The 25302-nt window shown below is 33.2% G+C and overlaps 1 protein-coding gene across 1 annotated transcript in view; it reads right to left on the reverse strand.

Annotated features, from left to right (window-relative positions):
• Window positions 1-2354: 2354 nt before the first annotated feature.
• Window positions 2355-25302, reverse strand: part of LOC124362450 (mitochondrial protein C2orf69 homolog) — a 47988-nt gene continuing 25040 nt past the window's right edge. Inside the window, 4 exon segments of the mRNA XM_046816967.1 lie at window positions 2355-3451; window positions 13186-13438; window positions 21255-21380; window positions 21382-21433. Of these exon segments, the coding sequence (XP_046672923.1) occupies window positions 3219-3451; window positions 13186-13438; window positions 21255-21380; window positions 21382-21433 (664 nt within the window). The 3' untranslated portion in view covers window positions 2355-3218.

Raw genomic sequence — 25302 nt, forward strand, 5'->3', positions numbered from 1 at the left:
CCTGAGAAAGGGGAAAAAATATTTTAGAAAATATTTTTTTAAATATAAAAGTATCCACATGTTATTGTTATATTACCTCTACAACAATTCCATAATAGGCAAATTATAACAAATTTAGTCATAAACACATAAATATACAGGGTTATAGGGTTCTGTGAATATATTCATAATGTTATATCATAATATATTTACAACAACACACTGAACAATCGCGCGAGCAGCGTCCCGCCCGAAATAACAGCTGGTATAAACTACTTACACTAGCATCTGGTACAGACCAAGAGGTATGCAAAGACCACTAAATGTAAAGAACAATTCACAGGCTTTCAATATATGTAATTTATAACAATATTACGCGAATAATAGCGCGGGTCGAATTAATTTGATCGGCAAGTGCCCGCCGTCTTAAAATAAGACGGCGACGTTTAGCGAAAGGTGCCGTCGACTTAAAACAAGTCGGCCGACGCTCGGAGGGTTAATCTCATTCCTAGTGTATTTGAATTAAAATTATAAATATATTTATTACAAACTAGATAAAATAAGAAGAAGAGAGGTCAGTGTTTACATGTTTTTGGCAGGATTATATATTTAAAAAGTTGAAATACATAAGCAATTAAGCTGTTATGTTGTCTGTTTGTGGTTACTTGGAGAATTAAATTCCTTAGGGATCAAACTCTGTGTTGTCAGTGATGCACCAGTGGCTTGCAAATTTCTTCATATCAAAACTTCATTACTACACTGTCATTATACCGGATGAGACATAACTCCTGCTTCTTTTCTAAATTTTTCAGTTATCAGTACTGAACTATTGCCAATTAATGTAGAATAATAATACTTTGTTTTGAAAGTAATAATTTTGGACTGCCTCCACCTTGGAACAATTTTATCTCTTAAGTGTAAATGTGATGTGAGACTACATCTCAAAATAAATTTTTTGCATCAGAGCACGAGTTGTGCTTCACATGCAGTAAAGCTACAAATATAAGTATCATAATTATTCAAACTTTTTGAATAAGCATTTATTATGAGTGTAATAAATTATATAAAGAGAAATAGGATACGGAATGCTACTATGAATGATTAGTAGTGCAAAATAAAAATTGAGTTCTATCTTTATGGTAAATAAAAGGTAATATTACATGAGTATTGAACTATGAGAAATATATATATAAATAATATATAGCACATGTACATGTACTTTTGTTCAGAAGGCACACAAGAACATCGGACAAGTAAATGAGCCTTCAAGGGAAGAGTCACATACGTAAGTTGAGTATGAGATGACATGGCAGAATTCTGTTACTGAGTAATTTCAGTTGTCCAGAATTTGTTAAGTTCAGTCTTGAATATATCAACAAAACTTGTACTTCTAATAACAAGAGGCAGTTTTGATAAATTTTGAGACTTGGAATATTGATTAGTTTTTATATTGTATAACATAAAATATAACAAATGTTGAGGCTGGAAACCGTAAGGATTCTGTCTCTTTACAATGAGACTAGGGGAGCATTCATAGCAATACTTGCAGCCCAATGTTGGGCTGACTATGTATTTTCAAATTCTGTGTATGATTCTAAGCTAAAAATGAAGAATAATTTTTTTTCCAATCTCCACTTTGTTTAGCCGCTAGCCACCATTTTGTATTTTTTTATTAACAAATTATTATCTCTAAAACTAGTAAAGCTAAAGAATCCGAATTTGGCAATAGGTTTGAATAGGTAGGAAGAAACTAAAAAAAAAATAATTGTGTTATTTTCTTTAATATTACAAAAAATGGCGTCTGTTGAAAATTTTCAAAATCAAATTACAAAAAAATTAGTATTGTTATAAACAATGTACTATTTGGTGAATTATATTGCAATTCCAATAGTACTAGTTTCAACGGAATCCGTCGTCATAAAGCACAACCAATTAAAGGTACGCTTGCAGTAGCTGTGAGCAGCAAACATTTTGTCTTCTGATCGGCATCATCTAAGAATCGTAAGAAAGACTCAATCCAAAACATAAATAATTTTAGACCAATTCCTGTGCTCAGTGACAACTTTAAAATCTCTATTAAGATTTTTATTTTAGATTAACTAGTAATCAATGAAGTAAATTTTGCATGGCTTTAGAAAACAATCTTAATACAGAAATAGCTCTGGTTGAGTTTGTTAGTTATATTGAACATTACTAGCAAATTCTGTTACTGATCTAGGATCATTCTCAGTGAGACGTCTTGGTTTGAATTAACACCTAACTTAATATATAAAAATATCAAAATAAAATTGTCTAAATTTTCTTAAAGTTCTAAATTATCTGTAGGTAAATATTGAGGCTCACAAGAAGGAAAGTTAAAAATGAATGAGTCGGTCTTTTCACTTTTATACAAGAAGATTGTAACTCAAAAAATATTTATTTGATGCATGACAACATCATGGATAGTTAAAATAAATTAGAGCAAAATACATTGTATGATTATCTTTACTAATAACAAAACCTAAATACAAATAATGGCATTACAATATTTATATGAACAATATTTAATAAATTACGATTTAAAAGAGAAATACACAAAAATAAGTTAACATTGTGTTTGCACTATAACAACAGACACAAAACTGTTACCACTGCTAAGCTATATCCGAACACACACACGAATTTTAAGTTAGTGAACAAAAATCTTAGCAGAGCTACTGCCTTGAAACAATTCCAGATGAGGACATGCACAACAACATACTGCATTGTTTCAGAGTAAAATTAGTCTATGAAAGAAAAGGCAGTGGTATTGTAATCATTTTTCCTATTGATGAAGTAAGGTGACGCTTTGGTAAAATATGAAAATGATAAATATTTTGAATTGTTATCTCTTTAGTTCCAAATATATTAAGCATCTCCAAACAGTTTGAGAAATTACACATGCAAACAATCACTCAAGGTGATATAACAATAATTATTAACTTGTTACTTTAATGTATTAACTAAAATAATTACTTATTTTAATGTCGTCAAGTGTTGTATTGAAAAAAATAAAATCAGAGCTATAGCAGTAATGATTAATTATGTAAAAATGAATGTGTTTAGGATTTTTTTCTATTTCTTACAATATAGTTTGTTCTCGTACATTATATACACTGACCTATCATAGGAATCTGTACCTTAATACTATTCAGTGCTTTTAAAAAAGGCATTAAATACTTAGCTGAAGGTGACAATTATTATAAATTTAATACAGGATATTACATGTCCTTTACAGCCATAAGAGAATGTCTTCGTTCGGCTAGTTTATACGCTGTAATCACTCCGAAATGGGTTTCTAATGAAGGAATTTCTGTTTCGAAATGTACAAATCTTTTCACTGAAGCTCCCAACCTTCTGAGCAAGTCACTAAATAATTTTTCTTCTTTTCTTATCCACGGTCGGCGATCATCGTTGATTTGGTAGGGAGTGACATGAATGTGTATTTCTATTCCTGTAACAGAAATCTGTATTTAAGCATTTGTAATGATACAAAATTAGCATTAAGGGGAGCAGGTCGATGAAAATTAAAAAAAAAAATTAGAAAAAATTTTTTATTGCATTTTTTAATAGTTTAAAGTGTGTATTTTAAAAAATATGTAAGTATTAATGCTTAAATAAATTTATAAATTACCAAAAAAAATTCACAAACAAAAGATGTTCACTAGTTTTTTGGCAGCAGTTCGTAAGATGTTGGCTGACACAATCATATATATCAGTGTGTTAGTTATAAGTATGTTATGGCTTTGCTCTGTTGGTCAACCTGGTACTGACAACTGGGAATACAGATGACAGAAAGAATAATTGCTTTATTTGTTTTGATATGCTTAGGAGGTTATGTTATATTTGTTTGTGTCGGATAATTGTGTCTTACTAAAAGTGTTGCACTTTATTCATAGTTAGTGGTAGATTAGGAGTGTGTATTGTTTCTTGAAGTGTTTTACAACTTCTTATAACCATGCCAAGAGCAAAGGTTAGTTACAAAACTAAATCTAAACGTGAGTTTAGAGGAAACAAGTACCGTAAGTTGGACTCTAAATCTAGGCCTACCCAAACAGATTCTGCTAGCCCTAGCCCTAGGCCTACTACTAATGCAAAACATTAGCTCTGCTTCTAAAAAACTGTCCTTTGATAAATATGACAATTATGAAGGAACTGGAATGGGTAGTGTTATTTTTGGATCTTAGTTTATTTAGTGTGAGCAATTAAAAAAATTTGTAAAATGTAAATTCTGCGATAGCGAAGACTGCATAGAACTTTGTACTACGGATAAGAAAAGATTTGGATTGGCTGTGAATATTGAACTGAAATGTTGTGTTTTTGTTTGGAATCAACTAATTTTTACAACTCTAAAAAAAAATGAGAATGGAAAATATGAGGTAAACTTGAAATTTATTTACGGCATGAGAACGATCGGAAAAGGTAATCAGTGCAGGTAACATTCTGTGTTCATTATTAGACTTACCTTTACCACCTCAAAAAATAGGACCTTGTAGTAACATAATATATCAGGCTGTTGAAAATTGTGCTAGTGAAAGTATGAAGCAGGCAATTGAGGAAGCTGTGTCTGTAAATGAGTGTGAAGAAACGTCAAAAAGAGATTTGACGGTTTGTTTAGATGGGTCTTGGGCAAAGGAGGGGACACAAGTCACTGAATGGGGTTGTCAGCGTAACATCATTAGATACTGGCAAGGTGTTGGGATGTTTCCATAATGTCCAAATACTGTCAAATCTGCACTGTACATGAAAATAAAAAAAAATAGTACCTGATCATATATGTTCCAAAAACTACGAAGGGTCAAGTGGGCGGCATGGAAGTTGCGGGTGCCCTAGATGTTCTCCGAAAGTCCAGAGATCGAAATGTACGGTATGTACGATACTTAGGAGATTGGTGACAGTAATGGTTTTAAAAGGTGGTTGACGATAAGCCATATGGAGATGAAGTAGAAGTAAGAAAACTGGAATGCGTCAATCATGTCAAGAAGAGAATGGGGAGCAGACTAAGGGAATTGAAGAAACGGTTGGGAAAAACAAAACTAAAAGATAATAGAGCAATAGGGTGCAAGAATAGGCTAACAAAATAATGACATAGACAAGCTGCAAGAATATTATGGCCTAGCTATAAAAAGAGGTGGATCAGATCTTCAACAAATGGTTTAAAAAATGTGTGGGCAACTTATTTCCACAAAATATCGAATGATGACACTCCGCAACATGGCCTATGTCCAAAGGGGCCGGAGTCGTGGTGCGGTTATAATAAAGCCGAAGCCCTACACCAGACTTTCAGCCATAAGTCACACAATTTGCCATATGAAGTGATGTACAGATCAAACAAATTTATAGAGATTTAGCCAATCCGGATCTTCTAAAAAAATGCCTTGACCAAAAGACTCAAAACCAGAACGAAAGTTTCAACAATGCCGTCTGGTCTAAGGTGCCTAAAATGATTATTGTAAGGCTAAACACTTTAAAACTTGGCATATATGATGCAGTTTTAACTTTTAATAATGGATTCACCAGCAAATTGGGATGTGTATAACAAGCTAGGAATCAAACTGAGCGAGAAGTCTGTTGCCGCATTGCGAAATTTTGATACAATATGATTGAAAAAGGCAGAAAAATCTGCTTTAGACATGACCAAGGAGGCTAGAGTTGCTAGGAGGAAAAGAAAACTTGCATTAGAAGAGGAAAATGAAGACCCAGATGACCCTGAGTACGGAGCTGGGATGTTTTAGCAGCAAAAGGTTAGTTTAGCAGTCATTTTTGCCTTTACCGGAAACTTGTTTTTTTCATATAAAGGTACATGTATCTCAAAAACTATAAATGCTAGAGAATTGAAATTTTGGTATGCGTATAGAACAGTGCAATTCCAAATGGTGTTGCATCTTTTATCATTCTATCTAAAAAAAACAAATGAGAAAAAAAAATTTGTTGGTATAAAAAAGTAATTTTTTTACACACAATATTTAAAAATTCCTAAAAAAAATTTTTTTTAAAGATTTTTTTACTAAAGTTGCAAGAGATGTTTATAAAGGAGTACTCTTTGCCTACAAAAAATTTGAAGGTTGTAACTTACTTAGTTTTGACAATACATGTACCTAAAGGTTGTAAATTTAACATGCGCGGGATAGGAACGACCCGCTCCCCTTAAGTACAGTGCAAATGGTGAAGATCTAAATATCAATATATTGACACACAGATAAGACATGGTAGTGAACACATTAAGTTTAGATTCTTCTATATTAAGATTTTTGTCAGTTAAAAATGATAAAATAATACATATATAATTTTAAGCTATTTATTAGCGAGTGTCATGTCAATAAACCTAATAATATTGATTTGATAAATAAATGTTTAACAATGGTAAAATTAGCATGCTATACTATTATATAACTTGCATCTTGTTTGTCATAACAGTTAAACTGAATATTTTTTTTAATATCATTAATTACTATTTATATTTTTTTAATCCTCAAAAGAATACAGCAGAGACAAATTTTACTATATTAAAATGTTAAACAACAAACCCAAGGGCTATATCTTGATGTTTCACTGATTAATTTGATATATAGTTTATTGAATACTAAATCAAATCAAATCATAATTTATTTCCCAAAAATATTTACATGCGAGCACATTTACTATCAAATCTATATTATCTTGTTACTATAATAGTTAAATGTGTACTTAAAAAACATTAAACATGAAAATATTACACTCATCAAATTAAAGTGGCCTAGGAAATGAGCCTACATGGACAGAAAGCCTGTGCGTAGGCTCGAGTTGCTTCCCTGGAGGTTGTGTGGACGAATTGAATCGGGTGATTAATTATCATATAACATCATCACACACACACACACACGCGCGCGTGCCAAAAAACCGTATTTACATATTACGGTATTGAAATTTATTAGCGTACATACTACCAATAGTTTAAAGGAAAGATTTACTGAGATGAAAAACAATTAAGGAATGGTGTATTTTAAAGATCAAAAGGTCAACACGCAGAACAACCTAACCTATTACTAGCAGATTTCTTGCCGAAATGTTATGAAATAAAAAATAAATGTATAAAATAGGAAAAAAACCATAGAGGCATCGGTGCTGTTGAAGTGGCATTAAGAGGGGGGAGGCAGGGTCAAAAGTCAGGTCCGTTTGTAGTAATAAGTATACACCAAAATTATACAGTTACAATATAAATGCTGGTTTGCCGTGACTGGTCACGCACTTTGAAAGAGCGCGAAAAAAAACAGGACTTTTTCCTTATACTTTTGAGGTGGGAAACTTCGTTTACGAGTTTGGCTACACATCACTGTGTTCAAAATTTCTTTCTCAACAAGATCATCTGCTTCAACATCTGTTTGTACCTTCGACGCAACCATTGTTTGTGACATTTCTGTAATGTTACATGACTAGTTTCACTGGTCGCTAGTATTTTTGTTTATCATAATATTATTAAAGTTGTTTTAATATCAAACGACATAAAACTTTTCCTTGTGAAATTTGCCGTCAAGTGGTATAGATAACTTCAAGGAATAAGTAAATTATGAGTGTTTATTTTGTGATCAAACTTTATAATTTCAAGAGTACTATAACTGCCATATTGATGCATCGGCATTACTCACTGTGTATTCTAAACTGTTATTTATGAATTTCATGCTTGTACATATATAAACTATATCGTGATCAATGGTTTATTTGTGATTCATTTATTGTACACAATAATTTAGTGTCAGTCACAGGTCTGTAGGCTAAATTGTGATATAAAAATCTTTATATCTAGGCCTAAGCCTAGATTACAAATACTACTTATTTCATTATTTTTATTTATTATTAGACAATGAGTTTTTATTATAATATATTATATACTTTATTTTATTTTAAACATTTTCTGACAGTATATTGGGTGTTTTTTTACAACTTTTATTTCTTGAAAAAACACTTCTCAGGATTTGTAACAAATATTAATAGATATAAAAGTATAACAAAAAAAAGATATATTCTTATTTTCATTTTTTATGCCCTACAACACAGAAAAGATCTCAAAATATAATAAACTTACAGAAAATATTATTTTAAAATGTTAGAATGTGAATATCTAATTTTATTAAAAAAAAAAAAAACATTTACCTATTTACAAAAAACAATTTACAAATTTTGGAGAAAGCGGAATTTTTTGATGTTTTGCATAAAAATCCTTTTTTTTAGACATTGTGTAAATTTTTAAAAGTAATTAAACAATTATTTATATTTTTTATAAGGCTTTACTTTTAGATATTTTTGTTTTACTTTTCATTTTTTTAACTTAAAATGAAAAACAAAAACCTAAATTTAAATAAAAAAAATTAATCCAACTGCATATAAAATGTTCCTAGTTACGTACTAAAAAATAAAGTATATAATAGTGTATACTTTACTTCAATAATAAATATTCTATATAGGTTTGAATGAAGGCATGTGCAACTAGCAAAATAGTGCCTGCCATCATAGGAATTTCAACTGCCAGATCCAGGGTTAACTAGCAATTGGTTCTCAGCAATGTGGGCTAACAGTCACAGAAAATATAAAGTAGTACTCTGATTACGTACTAAAGTCTATTATGAGCACTAGAATTCGTAATGAATTCCTGGTCCCGGAACATTCTTGGAGAAACCATGCCAAGCAGCATGAGTCCTGAAAAGGGAAGGATGGCAGTCTGCAACACAGTCCTCCACCTTCCATCTAGTACAAGTACAAGTAAGTCTCGTTGTATCTTGACTCACCATAATTCAGTCTGTTGGTGGTTATTTGGACATTTGACTTTGGACCCTGAATGAGCATCGACTGCAAGGTGATTCGCTGCCGTGACTCAGTGATTCACCCCAGTACACTCTCGCCTTCAGTCGATGCTTCGAATCATTTTCCCCCGGAAAGTCATTTTACATGGACTGGTCAAACGATACTGTACTGGAATTTCTTACAGCTTACCATGGTGAGGCAGTTAATCAATACTTATTCATTGATTACAAATTTGGACAAATATTTCACAATAAAATGTATGAAGGTAGAATTTTACTTTGCTTGTGAAATTTAATAAATATTTTGTTTACGTGATTCTGTTATGATCACTTTTGCTCCCATATTATTTTGTTCCAAGGAATTCAGATTCTTGTCTTGTGGATGATTTTGAGATACTAGTACACAAATTTATCAAAAATGCAATCGTTAAATTCGCCTCCATTTCCAACACTAATCAGAGGACCAATGGTGAGGTACCCAGACAAGGTGTGAATAAACTCGGTTATCCCGCAGTGTTGACAAGACCCTCATCCAAAAATTTCGGCAAGAGTGTAATCCTATTGCTAAAATGCACCACACAAACCGCAATAGTGTAAACTAGCTTAACTTTCTCACTCTCAGTGCCGGTTTCCGTGTTGTTATTAACTGCGATTAAATGGTGCAGTTTTCAGTGTGTGGTTTACTTAAATTTTTAAGATTTAGTTCAGTTACAGCTTTATTCAAAAAGAGGCATGTTTGTAGTGAATGCCGTGTGTTTAATGATTAATAGAGTATTGACTACTTTGTGATTTAAAACATCACTGCCTTGTGTTATTTTTATAACCAAAACATTCATGTTAAAAGAGTACAATATTTGTACTCAAAAAAATCTGTAGACAAAACACAAAATATTGTAAAATTAAATAAACTCAAATTTATAGAGTAGAAAAAGTGCAATCTTTGAACAAATATATGGAATGCCAATGTGAAATTTTATGAAGAATATACATAAAAATAAAGCTGCTGATTGAGCAAGTCCCAAAATATATTACAAGACCTTAGCTCAACCTTGGCTCACAAGCTTTTTTAAGACACTCAATTAGTAAATCTTGCATTTAAAATGGCCATTAAAGAGTTGTCCTCAAATACAATTGCGGGCTAAACAGGAGATTTAGGCACTGGCATTATTCACCAGTTTGAAGATGCCTGCAGGAAATTTGAATGCTATTCATATTCAATTGCTTTTGATTAGTCAATAGTTGTATTCAATTTGATTTAAGTGCTTCATTTTAAGAAAGGTGTAATTAATGATTTATAAATCATATTTATTTTACGGAAAACAACGGTACTATGGCAAAAGTATTTTCTTAATTAAATAAAACTATTTCTAAACATCAACTGGATCTAAAAAAACTCAAGGGGATATACTTTCATATGAAGTTAAGAATATATGTGGCTCTAAAATATGTTTGGAATACACTTCAAAATGCTGGAGGCGGGAAACCAATGAAGTTCCATTATGATATTGATAACCAAGTATTGTGCAGTAAAATCCTTCAGGTTGCAAAAGCCTGATGTAATGCAGGTAGTTGTTAAAACAATGAATTAAAGTATATTAGACTTCGTACTCTGAACCAATGCCCATTTACAATTTTTCTTACAGAGTTAATATTAAGATGTACCATATTATTGTAAAGTACATTGGCTAAGCAGACAAAAAGTGCTAGAAATATGTTTTTAACTACATTAAGCTATTGAGATGTTCATGATTTACCAGATAAAGCATGTATATTGAGCTTTCGGAAGATCGCTGGTTTTAGAAGTGTGCTTTGCAGTATATCTTACCACTCCTCTAATTTCTTGAGAATTAAACTTCCTTAGAACTTCCTTGAAATGAAAAATCCTTAGTGAACTATTTGTCCCACCATTTGAAAATTTTTAGAAGCAGCTTGCAAGAAGTTTGCTAATGAACTTCTGCGTCTTTGCTATCACTTAATGTAGTTGGTACCATTGTGAAATAAAAGGGGGCATTAAATCTTGTTTTTATAACTCTGATGATGCATTGACTGCAGAAAACAAAAAGCTGTTTCAATATATATTAAAAATTGAAATTGAAATTCCAAAACTTCTACTTAAACTGATTGCATGTAAATCTTGAAAGAGTATTACAAGGAATGCTACAAGATTGCTCTTTCATTTTACAGGTAGGTTATAAACTGTATTTTGTACCCTAGGTTTAAGGGATGGCTCAATAGAAAAATTTGACTATTTGTCAACACTCTGAAGACTCTTAATTTTAGTACCTAAATAAATATGTTTTGTATAGAAATGTTTGCCAGTTTTCTTTAAAAAGACCCTACTGTATTTATTAGCTTAGTTAGTGTAGAAAATTTAATTGCTGGTAGTTAGAAAACGTACCTAACCAGTAAAATACATGTGAAAGTACTTGGCCTGCCTTTAATTTTGGCACTCAAATGTAAAAGATTGGGAACCTCTGGTTTAGGCGTTTAATTTGGACAAAATATTCAGAAACTATTTATATATTTAGAAAGTCCATTATCTTGAAACCTTACGAGACAAACATATCATAAGCATGTGAGTTGTTTGTAAAAATTAGACTTCATTTAGTTACTATCCATCCAAAATTATGTTTGTAAACATATTTCTTTAATGATTCAGTTATACTAAATCCATGAATGCTCACCATTTTGAGACTTTAAGAGTTATCGAAAAATGAGTAAGAATAAATGCTGCTTGAAATTGCTTGACAATTTTATAAAAAGTGTTTTATTTATGTTGTGAAATACACTGAGATACAAATGTTGCACAAATGCAAAAGCCCTTCATCATTAAACCATTCATTGTTTGAAAGCTAACAAACTTATTTGAGCAATCAAGAATATCTATTAACTATTGACCATATTATACAATAGGATTTTGTCCAGTAACCAAAATCCCTTTAACCCTTTCCGCTCGGAGCGGTAATGTTTAGAATGTCCACAGAGATCGGATGGGCAGCAGTGTTGGCCACCGCCATTTCCTCTAGCGCGCGCATATATTTTTAGAGTCGCCGTCCTCAGAGATTGGATGGTCAGCTGTGCTGTCCGTTGAATAATCCTACTAGCGCTCTGATGGACAGCAGCGTTGACCACAAGTTATAAACTCTTTTTTTTTATTCTGACGTATTTTTTTATAATACAACGCATTAAGATCAATCAGCTGTTTCATTACAAAGCTTGGAAATTGATCATCTGGTCAATATTGCATTCTAGGCTTTCGTTTTAGCGCGCTTTTAACCACATTGTCACTAGTGAGTTAACCTACACGCATTATTAGAACGGATTGTTTATTATTCTTAGTATTGTGCAATTTTATTAAATATTAGTGTAAATGAAGTTTTGTAGATATCAGTGTAAATATAACTGTAAATAAAAGTGTCAATATATCAGTATTAATACCTGGTTTTACTGGTATTATTATTAATTACTGGTATTAGAGCTTGTTGGCAATGTAAGGAACGAAAATAAAAAAGGAAGACCATCCCAATTGCAAGACATTTCCCGACTAAATGGGAAACTTCATCTACCATATCCTCTTGAAGGTAGAAAAGTGAAGAATTGCGTCGTGTGTAGCAGCAGAGCACAAGGCGGCACCAGGAAAAGGGTGAAGTTTTATTGCAAAACTTGTGAAAATGAGCCCGGTCTTCACATTGGTGTTTGTTTTGAAAAGTACCATTCATCTCAGATATTTTAACAACAAGATGACAACTAGCCTGCAGTTAAATTTGTATTCGGAACAATAATAAACAGCTAAATTATATTTTTTATCATGTTATAATTATTTACTGTCACATTATTAATACTCATTGTAACTCATGTTAGTTTTATAGAAATATAACATTTCCATTGTAATACTTTTCGACTACATTATTATTTACCTTTGGACCTTTAAATCCATTTAACTTTTTAAAAGGCACAGTATCAATGACGCGGCGAAAAATAAATCCGAGCTGGTGGGGACGCAACAATGACATGGCTGCTGTGTGCACGCAGGCGCCATAGTGGACAGCACCGCTGCCCATCGATCTGAGTGGACAGTACGCGCTAAAATAATACGAGCCTACAAGAAGCCATATTTGGTCAGCACTGCTGCCCATCCGAGCGGAAAGGGTTAACAAATAATGGGATTTCGGACATTTGCCACCATCATATGTTACAAAATGTATAACAACGTTTAGAGAATTGAAATTTACCCTCTTCATCAGGTGGGAGGAAAATTGGAAATATGATTGTCCTATACCATATCATTCAGTCACTATTTTCACTTCTTCCATTACACTTTTAAGCATAATGTGGAAAAACAAATTTTTTTAAATCACTGATAATATGGCAAACAAAAATGAATGATATTTGCTGTATTAAAAAAGCTTACCTAGCCGGGTCAACGTCTCTAAGAGGCTGCGAGATGTAATCCAGGTGTTCTTGCCCCCAGCATGGCCACCATCCAGCCAGAACATGTGTCTTATCCGAGGAATAAGCTGGCACATGGAGTCATCCTCCGGAGTTAAAGTCTTACAGTAATGGAACTCATAGATAAATTGGTTCAGTACCACACACCCCTTGCTGAAACCCATCAACTGGATATCTGTCTTGTCCAATGCAGGGAATATTATCTCTTTACTATCCTGCAACAAATAAAATATGTTTCATATTATGATTCTTGTTATTATGAACCTATTGGTTTTTTGTGTTGTAAATTTCACAGTTCTTTCTTTGAAAATAAAACCATTGGAAGTAATTCATTCACTACTAGTATACTCGTAGTAATCAATACTCAGTCAACATTTTAGTTTGAAATAAAGCACTTTATGGCAGAAGAAGAATACCTTGTAAATTTGACAACTCAACAGAAAACATCTCCACATAACTAGGGATATTTCAATACATCATCAAATGTTGGAGGAAACCACTCATTGACAAAAGGCAATTCAACTTAACTAAGGACGATTCATAATGTTATCACTTATTAGACTGAAACAACTGTCAACAAAAGACTTAACACCTAATTGGATTGGTAGCACTAAAAAGCTAGAGTAGTCAAAGTCGAAATATTTTTATTTACAATTTTTATAGAGAAATGTATTGGCATTAAGAATACAATGTTAAAGTTACAAATTTACAAAATATAAGTTAAACTGAGCAGTCTTGATGTATAAGATGGTCTTTAGATATTCTTCTAGCGTGAAGAACAGCCTGGTCACCAGCCATTATTTTGTTCAGTGCCATCTTCAGGTTCTTTCCATTCTTAATTTTTATTTCAGGTTGGCAGCAGATTGTAAAGCTTTGTCCCATGTATGACGGCTTCCTCCCATACAGTGATAGATTGTGTGCTGGCAGGATGTAGTTGTACGAGTGATGTACTGGTTGGTGTACATTTGTTCCCTGAGGGAATTCATTCTTATCGACACACATAATCATTTCCAGGATGTAGAGAGCCACAACTGTCAAGATGCGAAGATCTTTGAAGCTTTCACGACAGCTGTCCTTAAGTTCTAGGCCTTTAAGAGTTCTTATTCTGGATCAGGAGAAGTCTGTGTAGGTTAGTGACTGTAGTGCCTCTCCAGATACCAATTTTGTACCTCAGATGGGACTCAAAAAGAGTATAATAAGTTGTCTTTGCAGTTTTTAAATCGCTGATGTGGTGAATTCTTTTGACGAGAAAAGAGGTTGGCATTTAATTTCTTGCAAAGGTAGTGAACATGCTGAGTCCATGAAAGAGTTTCATCAATTGTCGTCACACAATGAAATTTTGCTTTGGGTTATATTTCAACTTCTGGAAGAGCTGCAATTTCATATTGCCTTCTACCGAATGCTAGTTGTTTGGTCTCTACAGTTCATATTGACTACTAGGTCGTTTGTGTGGCAGTACTGGTACGCCATATTTAGTGTTGTACATGAGTCAATTGCTAGTCCTTCTGTAGAGTTCTCAGTGAGCAGAAGAGTAGTATCGTCAGCATACATTAAAGTAGAGCAGTAAATATTTAGAAGATGAGGCATGTCATTAGAGTAAATAAAATCAACAGGGTCTAAGACTGATCCTTGTGGGACTCCTATGCTTATAGGTAATGGTTTTGATCTGATATTTGGTATTGTTCCTTTGTTATGATGTTTTCTCTCCACAACTTGAGTACGTTCATCTAAATAGCTTATTAGAAGATCCATTGATACCCAGGCTTTGAAGCTTCTGTACCATAAGGTTGTGTCCCAAACAATCAAAGGCCTTGCTGAAGTCAAGCATTATGCCAGTCACAAACTGAAAGAAATTGGTGAAGAATTTATTTATATTTTTGGCAATTTCAAGTGATTTCTTCTCTATTTACCTTCAGTTTAAGCTGATCTTTGCCTTATTCTGTACTCTTCCTTGCACTGTTTAATATTTTCCAGATTGCTTTTGATTTATTATTATTACACTTTCAGTCTAAGGGGTTTTGGTTTTAGCAAGGGCGGTGCAGGTTACTTCCTGTGGACTGGTAATTATATAGTGTACTGAGTTATACATCTATATTATTATCATATTATCAAGTTACTTTAACAACAAAACCAAGTAAAAAACATATCAGAGAGTTAATATACCAAATAATTTTCAAGTGCTATTTTGCCATTTATTTTAACACTCATACTACAGTTCAAGACTAACAACATTCATGATCTTGGCGGATACATTAAATTTGTACTGCTGAATATGGCCATATAAGCCTGACATATAGGAACTTCAACCATACTGAAATAAAGTGAAACATATTTTAAGAACTGAAGTGATTGGGAAGAGGAGAAAATAGTTTAATCATCAAAATGGTAATTGTTGTATCTTATGTGTTTAACCCCACTTCCAGATGGTAGTGATGTACCACCATGCTTTGATATGGAAAAATTATAGAAGAAGCCTACACAGACCCGGGTCCCAAATGTCTCACAGAGAACCTAGTACATAGATAAAAAGATGATGAGGCTAGAAATTAATCAATTACACTGATCCACGATTACTGAATTATAGTCAGTTGGAATCAAAAGCCAGTAAAAATTTCTTGAAAAGACAAAAAAAAACATACGTCATCAGGTTAGAAGACAGGCTAATCCTAAAATTCCTGAGATTTTCTGACAAGAGTATTTCAAGAGTGTGTTTCGCTGGCTCATGAGTTACCTTCAAGAGAACCTTAACATTAGTAAAGCTGTTAACAGGCTCTTGGACCAGCCTATGCTTGGACACCTAACAATTAGTCATAGTCATAGTCATATTTCTTTACTAACATATTCTTCAAGAACAGTAATAGAGTCACAATGTTAACAAATTACATAATTGATATTAATAAATAATCAATACAAGATGTCAGAGCCTCCAATTTCCTTGTTTACTTCTGTGAATTCTTCGATGGTGTATATTGGGTGGCCCACCAGGAAGTTGTGAAGACATCTTTTCAAGGCAGCTCCCTTGAGGTTTTTCACAGCTTGTGGCAGGAGGTTCCTCAGCTTCCTACCAATGTAGGATGGTTTTTCCTCGAAAAGTGATGTCCGATGTAGAGGTAGTGTGTAATTTCCTGCATGGCGTGTGTTATGTGTATGAAGGGTTTTTCCTGTTTTGTACATGCAGTTGGTCAACATGCAAAATTACTTCTTGTATGTAGAGTGCAGTAATTGTCATAATTCCCAAGGTTTTAAATGCTTGTCGGCAGCTTTGTTGGTGTTCGAGTTCCGCTAGGGTTCGGATAGCTTTTTTCTGCAGGAGTAGTACTCTGTTCAGGTTTCCTGCAGAGGATCATATATCCACCCCAAACAGCAAGTCCATTACCTCACATGAGTTTCCACCAAAGCATAGTAAGCTGTTTTTGCTGCCTCCAAGTTGCCGATACATTTTATTTGGCGTACTACATATATACCAGTGCTGATTTTTTTGCAAACCTGGTTTACATGCTCAGTCCACGTAAGTTTTGTGGTCAATAGTTACGCCAAGGAATTTGATATGGTCTTTTCTTGATACATCAAGTGGGTTAGGGATATGGTCCTTCCTCTTGCTGAAGTTGATGTGAACTGTCTTCGATGGATTCATGGCTAGATCATTCCTTCTGCAGTAATTGAGGGCTTTACTGAGAGAGCTTGTGGCACTTTCGTTACACTCCTTCAGCAGAGTCATTCTTAATCAACAATGTTGTATCGTCTGCATTACATCACACAAGTGGTATTGTGATCACGTATATAAGCTGGGAAGTTCATTCACAAATAAGACAAAGAGAACTGGGCCAAAACAGATCCTTGCGGTACTCCGCGGGGTAACAGGTAGTGGATTGGATTGGATGATGTGAAGTAGTTACACCATAAATGGTAGTTTGCAGCTCGACTATTTGAGATCGGCCTGTGAGGTAACTTACAAACTATTTGTTAGCTGTGTCTCTGATTCCTAATGATGTTAATTTCTTTGAGATGATGTCGTGGCCCAGGCAATCAAAACGCCTTGCTGTAGTCAAGAAAGAGTGCAGATACGTATTGTTCTTTGTCTATTTGGTCAATAACATGTTCAACATGCTGATGATGGCAGAGCTGGTTGATTTTCCTTTCAAAAATCCATGTTGCTTTTCGGTTATCAGATTTTCTTGTTTTAGGTGAGCCATGAGTCTGTGTAGAGCTATTTTTTCTATGATTTTTGAGAATGTTGAGATTAGAGAGATGGGACGGTAAATTTTGGACTTCCAGTGTTGAACCTTTTTTATGTTTGGGGTATACTTTAGAGAGCTTAAGGGCTGTAGGGAATCACCAAGGCTGAAGGACTTATTAATTATGCTGACTAAAGGCGGCATTAGCTCTTCAGAGCAGTGTTTCACAATTTTAGAAGAATATTCATCCACTCCACTTGAAGATTTTGATTTTAGGGCATTTATGATGTTCCGTACTTCATTGATGTATGTTGGGGTTAGATATAGAGATTTATCAACATAGTTAAGTGGAGTTTCGTAATTTTCATTATCATCTGCGTCCCCTGGGGAGCAGTTATTCTGTTTCAGCGTCAATTCTGCTACTTCTGTGAAGAAGGTGTTAAAGTGGTCTGCAGTTTGTGTGGGGTTGTCCACATGTTTCCCATTCACTGAGAGACATATGTTTGGCTGTAGTTGATGTTTTCCTCTTCTTTCATTGTTTTATGACATTCCAAAGAGCTTTACTTTTGTTGTCAGCCGAGTTGATGAAGTCAGCATTAGCATTTTTTCTTATTTCTCTAAGTTTTTTATCATAATTTTTCTTTTTTACCACCATATCTTCTTTGTCTTGGGTATTTCCTGTGGTCTCAAATTTGTGGCAGGGCTTTTAGAAAGTCATTTTTAAGGTCTTTGGCCTCGTTGTCATAATACACATGTTTCCTTTTGTGTTTTTGACTACATTTTTTTAGTAGGACAGGCAATGTCTAGCGTTGCTTGGTGAGTTCTATGAAAGATGTTGTATGCTTGCTCTGCATCTGGGGCCATATAGACAGCATTCCAGTTTTTATTCATTAGGAGAGATTTTATCTGGTCTGTATTAGAATAACAAAAGTTTCTCTTGAGAAATGATCTGTGGAGGGATGTTTACTCTCCAGTCATATATTTTTATAATTTGAACAGTATGGTCAGAAAGTCCAGTTTCAAGTATGGCTGTGCCAATGTTGTCCTCGATTATGTTTGTGCATATGAAGTCAATCGAGGTGGCAGTGCTATGTGTGATACGTGTTGCAGGAAGTGGCAGTCTTCGGATGTTATGGGTGTGTAGTTCATCTTCTAGGATAGTGTTGTCTAGGGTTGTTTTCATCCTGTCGATGTTTATGTCTCCAGCAAGCATGATTGATTTACTGTGTGCTTGAGTATATTCTAAGATGTTGGATAAGGCATTTTACACCGGCTCGTACATTCTCTTTGGGGAGATCGATATACCCCAAGAATGTGTATGTATTTACCCATGGATTCAATTACTGCCATGGCTGCTTCACAGTTAAATTCTTGGCAGAGGTGGGATATGTCAGTTGCTGTTGTGCAGTTTTTGAGGGTTTCTTTGGGCATATATGGCAACACCACCAAGCTTATGATTTTCTCTGCAGTATTCTGCTATGAGAAAGTACCCTTCAATTTTTGTATTCTCTATTTCTATTTTTTTCAGGCCATGTTCAGTAAGCACTAGTATATTGGGGTCAATGTCATTAAGAAGGTGGTTAAGTCTGTCTAATTTTTTGTCTAGTCCACGGATGTTTTGGTGTAGTATTTTTAGGTTACTTAGGTTTGTTTTAGATTTGAGTTTATAATATACCTGTTTTTAAATTTGATCTTTTTCTGTTGAGTTTGGTCTAAAAAATGGTGGTTGTTTTTTTTTTGGCTTGTATTTTCAGTTACTGTCGTCAAATGGGGTGATAGAGACTTTTCGTTAGTAGTGGTAAGTTCTTGTGTTGCCTTATAGTGCTCAATATACTTGTCGAAAAAGTCCTGGTATGTTTCATTGGGTGCTTTAAGTTTAGCTGTACAAGGTGGTGACTTATTAGATTTCTGAGCTGGTTTTTTGTAATCTTTAGACTCCGGCATTGTACAAATATTTTCTCTGTGAACATGGCTTCCACTTCGATCATTTCAAAGTCTCCTTTGTCCCTTGGTATGCATGTGGGAATTGGTCGCTGTTTATCTGATATGGTTAGGACTGGGTTGTTGTAAGGTTCTTTGGGGTAGGTTGTTTTGCTCTTTAATTTTTTGTATTTGTAAAGAGATACTAAATTTATTTTTGGAATTCTCATTAATCTTTTGTTTTTTTAAAGAGTTATAAGATTGGTTTACAGCTTCCCTTTTCTTTTGATTTGTTAGATTTTCTGCACGGTTTTTTGACTATCTAGGTTTTTAAACGGTTAAGTTTTTGCTCTAGAAGATAGTGATTTATTTTTTAGTTGAACAATCTCTGTTACCAGTGGGGTTGATTCAGCTACTGAAAATGGTGGGGAGTCTGTTTGTGTACCAGCTTCTTCAAGAACCTTTTCTTGGGACATATTTTCTTGGGTTTTTAAACGTTTTTTTTTTAATTAATATTTCTTTAGAATAGCTCTCTTTAATCTTTTGTTCATAGTCATTTAGAACTTGTGCTTGTCGTCTATCGTGGTCTTCAAAGATTTGTTGTGTATCAATAAGTAGTTGCTTTTCTTTTCCAAGTTGCCTATCCACATCAGAATTTTTTGTTGAAAATTTTCTACTCTTGAGAGATAAGTTTCTTCCTCTCGGCTGTAATCTTCAATTTTAGCCTCCATACTGTTTAGCAAGAAGTTTAACCTTCGATTGTCTTCTTTGAGGGCCTCGTTTTCTTTAAGCAGTGCTTTTCCCAATTTTGCTGCCATGATTAGGACTGTCTTCCCCATTTTGCAGTTCACTTTCAATTAAGCTTTCTTCTAGCACTTTCTAATATTGAGTCTTGACTAATATAGCCTTTTAGGGTTTTATTGGAGTTGCTCTCTGTTAGAGACTTATTACAGATGGGTTTTTAAAAAATGTCTCAGCTTCTTTCAATGCCTCATTAAATTTTTTGTTTTTGAAAATTGTCTGTTTTTGGTTTTATGAATTAATTTGTATTCTGAATACAGACACATGTCATTTTGTTTGACATTTGCAGTGTTTTCATCTCCAAAGAATGTGACATTGTATTTGGTAGTTCTGTCAGTTTTTGTAACCCCTTTTACACTGCGGCCCAGTAGGACCAGCCTATGCTTGACACCTAACAATTCCACCGGTGTTCTGTAGTTTCATAACTGAGCAATACCAAACCAGAGCCTATTCGAACTGGCTTACAAACCTTCAAGGCAGGGCTGCAATTTAGGTGACTGATCAAACTGTGCTCCTAATAGACATACCATGAAGCTTATGAGGGGTCACCAGTGGATATGTGACTCTTGTGAGTTGCTACCTGTCCCCATATTTTGGCTTCCACTTCTTTATTTATTAAGAATACTCTCCAAACTTATAATACGGGGAAAAAGTTATTTCTAACATGTACAGCAAAAATTTAGTAAGTATGGAAACTCTCCATACTAAAATATTTTATACTTTATAATTATCATGGTAAAGCTCAAGCAACAGTTTCAAGAAAAAAGCATTTTACTCACTTAACAACTAATTTATAAGCTATTCTTATGTTATCTACTAGATTTTAAACATTTTACCTAATTGTAATCTCTATTATAATATTGACAATTTACATGTCTGTGTGATATATATTATTTTAATCAAATGCAAAAGATATTGTATGATGTATATATTGAATAAATAAATAGAAAAATATTAGTATTACTGTAATACTTTGTCTTAAATTAAGCTAAATTCAGAAATCATTATATCCATATCCATAATCCATAAAGGTAAAACATAATTCTGAATCATTATTAATCTGTACGTTGGACTCACTTTGTTTTGAAGTATCTAATTACGATAATATAACTGTAAAATAATAATTAAAATTTACCGCTAATGTTGGATGTCTTGAAATTTTACGTCTGGCATGTTCCATGATAAGTTGGGTAAGACTCTGCAACAGGCGCTCCAGATGTAGCAAGGCATTGTGATTGGGTGTGTGGTCTGGTACCCCCGCAGTTGTTGGAAGGCACGAAGTTGTTGTAACAGGCGAATGTTTTGAACTCCATCCTGGATGCGATATCATAATTTTTATTGCTTAAACTCCATAAATCATGAATATGATACTAAAAATTAAAATGCCTCAACTTTCTTGTACTAAAATGCTGATCAAATTCTTGGTGGAATACAGTAAAGTTCACATTATCCGGATGTCCATATTATCCAACTTGTACACAGAAATTAACAAAAATTAAGGAATAAAAATTATTACAAATATGATCTGAACTGCTAGTTAACACTACAGCTGAACTAACTAAGGGTGGAGGTGACACAATACATACATGTTAAAAGCAAAATGTACTAGTTATTAATGTTACAATTTCCAAGTTAAAAAAGTGTGCCTGACTGACTCGCTAATTGATAGGCGACATAATTGTTACAGACAAATGCTACAAACAAAACATATAACAAATATAGTCAGTCTTAAACGTAAATCTATATTTTAGATGATGGATTAAAACTTCTTGTTTGTGACATGTAACATGTGTTCTATGTTTCTTAAAATGTTTTTACATGTGTATGCTTTAAGTCTTTTTTACCAGTATCCAAATGCTGTGTAATTTTTCCTCTTTTAGAACACAACATAACAGTCTCAGTGTCTATTACAAATCTTACCATGTTAAATAATCTTTTGTCAAGGGCATTATGAACATATTTTTTTATGGGAGAGGCCAATCCTTTTTTAAGCCTTATTCTGCCTGTCCTCAAGGGCCACTTGCAAGGATCTTATCAGGATAAGGGGGAGAGTCAATACAGTACAATGATGATACTGACAGTGTTAAGTGCTTAGATCACTGACAGGATTTAAACCTGTACTATCTCGTAACTAAGAAAAGTCCGAGATATTAGAGCGCTCATTTATCGGCACTCCCAACAGTATATGCACCTAATAAATAATTAGTCAATGCTAGACTGGAGGCAGTTGAATAATGGTTTTCACCTACAAGAGATAGAGAGGATGGGAAAAACAAGATAGCTTCTACCCTTATTCCCTTACTGAAAATATAGATAAATGGCATAATTTGCAGTTGGCGCAAATAACATATTAACATTTACTCGTAAGAAGGTATCAGAACATAAGAAGTAAGACATTTTGATTTGTTTACATATGAAATAACAGCTTGAAATCATATAATTCCAGAAATTATAATCTTATTGATATCTTGATTAATTCAAATAAAGGTAATGTATGCACTAAATTGGATTACAATGTTTATTTAAAATTAATGACGCGTAAAGAACTAGAAGTGTAGCTCTTAGTATTAACATGTTGTTATATAACCCAATGGCAGACTGCCACATTTACCAATATTTCAATTTAGGAATATAAGAGATGAAGCCCTCTGGTTTTCCCAATCCTCCAACTCCTACAAGAAACCCAGACGAAAGCCAACTGAATCCAGTCTGGTAATTTATTTGGTACATAAGCATTAATGGTACCATGAACAACGATATGACAGTAGTACTTAAAAAGAAGCTATAATTCATTGTAGATAGCCCAAAATCAATTAGATAGATCAATTATAAATGTTTTGACTAAAAATAGGCTTTGTATCCTACCATCAATTTAATCCAAGTTCATATGTTCCTATAGTGATATGTTTCGAAGGTTAACCTTCATTTTTGGACCTTAGTAGTACAGGTCACCCACCTATTGTTGCAGCACTGCAGTTGTCTACATATTACATTACACACAATCGTGTTTTTTGTCAATTTGTGCAATTGATATTTATTTGTATATATGTAATGTGTAATTTTAATTTAATTATAAGGATATTCACCACCATGAGTACTGAGGTCCGACCATGAAGGTTCAAAACACGTCACCATAGCAACACATGATCCTTGGATTGGATTGATGGTAGGATTCAAAACCTATTTTAAGTCAAAACTATAGTTTATATTATGTTTATGATGTGAAACGGGAGCAGCACATCATGCCATACTATATTTAGTTAAATATTTTAAAATTAAAAGAATGAGGTAATTAAACGCATTAGAGGGCAGAGAGTAAAATTATAAATAAAAATTAAAAATATAAATACATGTGTATTAATAAGTAAGCTGATCACACCTTCCTAAGACGACTGGGTAGATCAGGTATTCCAGTCACTAAGTAGAATGAAAATGAAAGTAAATGCAAATTAAATTCTTTATTTATACGGGCAATGTTAGGGTTACATGGCCTTTTGTTACATGTAATCTGCGTCAACTAATTAATTAAATATTACTTTTTTCAATTCAAAAGGGCGATGATTATTCAATGTACATTGATGTTGATAACCAATATATTTTTAATGTTTAAAAAATGGAATGGATTAGTGAAACAGTTTATTGTCCCATGGATCTCTCATTAATTTCTCTACAGACTCTTCAACAACCTCAACTTACATAAGCAGAGATAGCCATACACCACATCACATACAAAAAGTATGATTATTTTCAAAAAATTATTTTTCAATACACTTCAAAATAGCCAAAAAAACATTCTAATAATAATATATATTTCTATACATTTTATTTGAAATATTTCTGTAAAGGATATTGCGGAATTTGATTACGGGGTGTGTATTTGCAAAACATTACATTTTATTATGTAGCAAAAAATTGTTTTTAAGAAGAAAAAGTTTTTTCTTGTAAAAGAAATGCATATGCCATAGGGAGTGTACTAATGCAAAAAAGAAGAAGTATAATGATGTGTTAAAAGAATTCATAAAACATGTAAAGCGAGTACACTCTAATTGCTGAACAGCAGATGTGATAAATGTAACAATTATTTGGGTAAAATGTGTACACAAGATAAATACAGATTTGTATATTTATTCTACTGATTTACTGCTAAAAGTTAACTAGATATTCAAGCGATGGAAAAGCTAATCAAAACTAAACAAATTCTTTTATCTGGTAAGGGGTTTCAAATACTAACATTCTAGATGTAAATGATAAAAAAACCTGCATAATTATTAGATTGTTATAAGATTTTAATGCTAGATAACAGTCCAGAATGCATAATAAATGAACCCATTGCAATAATGGACAAAACCTGAATAGATGACTTTTTTCGAGTACATAAAAGAAATATAGTACAATTCCATGTTACTGTGGTTAATGCCAACAACACAGATCATTGCATAAAGAGTTAGTTACGTGATTAGTGGATGTTGGTGAAGGGGGGGTGGAGGGGAGAGCGGTGGAACTTGAGTCACCTGTTACATGCAAGTGAGTGCATCGTCTGTGTCTCATATTATCAAAATTGTTCAAACTTTGGTTTCACAGAGCTAAATCAAACTGCAAATGACAATGTTTAAAACATTCAAGCGATGTCAAAGTAAAAATCAAATGATCTTTATTTATATTATGCACATTAGTACAATAAATAGTGTCAATTACAACTAAGTCACTTTAATACTTAAAGTAATAAAGGTTACAAAACAATGTCATTGTAACTCAACTGTAATACAAATTTTATTCAAGAATAAGACATGTTTTTGTGAATGCTCTAAATGATGTATTCCGTATGCAATATGGGTTTGAATATGGGCATGGAAAACCATTTTTATAACCAGTACACTGAACAAATAAGACAGCCTTTTAATAACATAAATTCCAGAATTTATACGATCAATGTGCAAATCCCAGCTAAGGTTATCTATGTTGAGACCTAGAAATGTGTTATTAACTTGGTCCAAATAGGTGTCACTTATTAAGACATTAGAAGTTACATGTTTTCTATCTTGTTTTATACTGAAAGAGAAAAAGTTAGTTTTTTCTGTATTTAAAACCAATCTATTATCGATGAAAAATTGTTGTAATTTTGAAAGTTCCAAATATGCAGTTACTTTTACTTAAGCTTCTCTTTTGGTAAATATGGTTAGGTT

The sequence above is a fragment of the Homalodisca vitripennis genome, chromosome 5 (genome assembly GCF_021130785.1).
Source record: "Homalodisca vitripennis isolate AUS2020 chromosome 5, UT_GWSS_2.1, whole genome shotgun sequence".
Taxonomy (NCBI): domain Eukaryota; kingdom Metazoa; phylum Arthropoda; class Insecta; order Hemiptera; family Cicadellidae; genus Homalodisca; species Homalodisca vitripennis.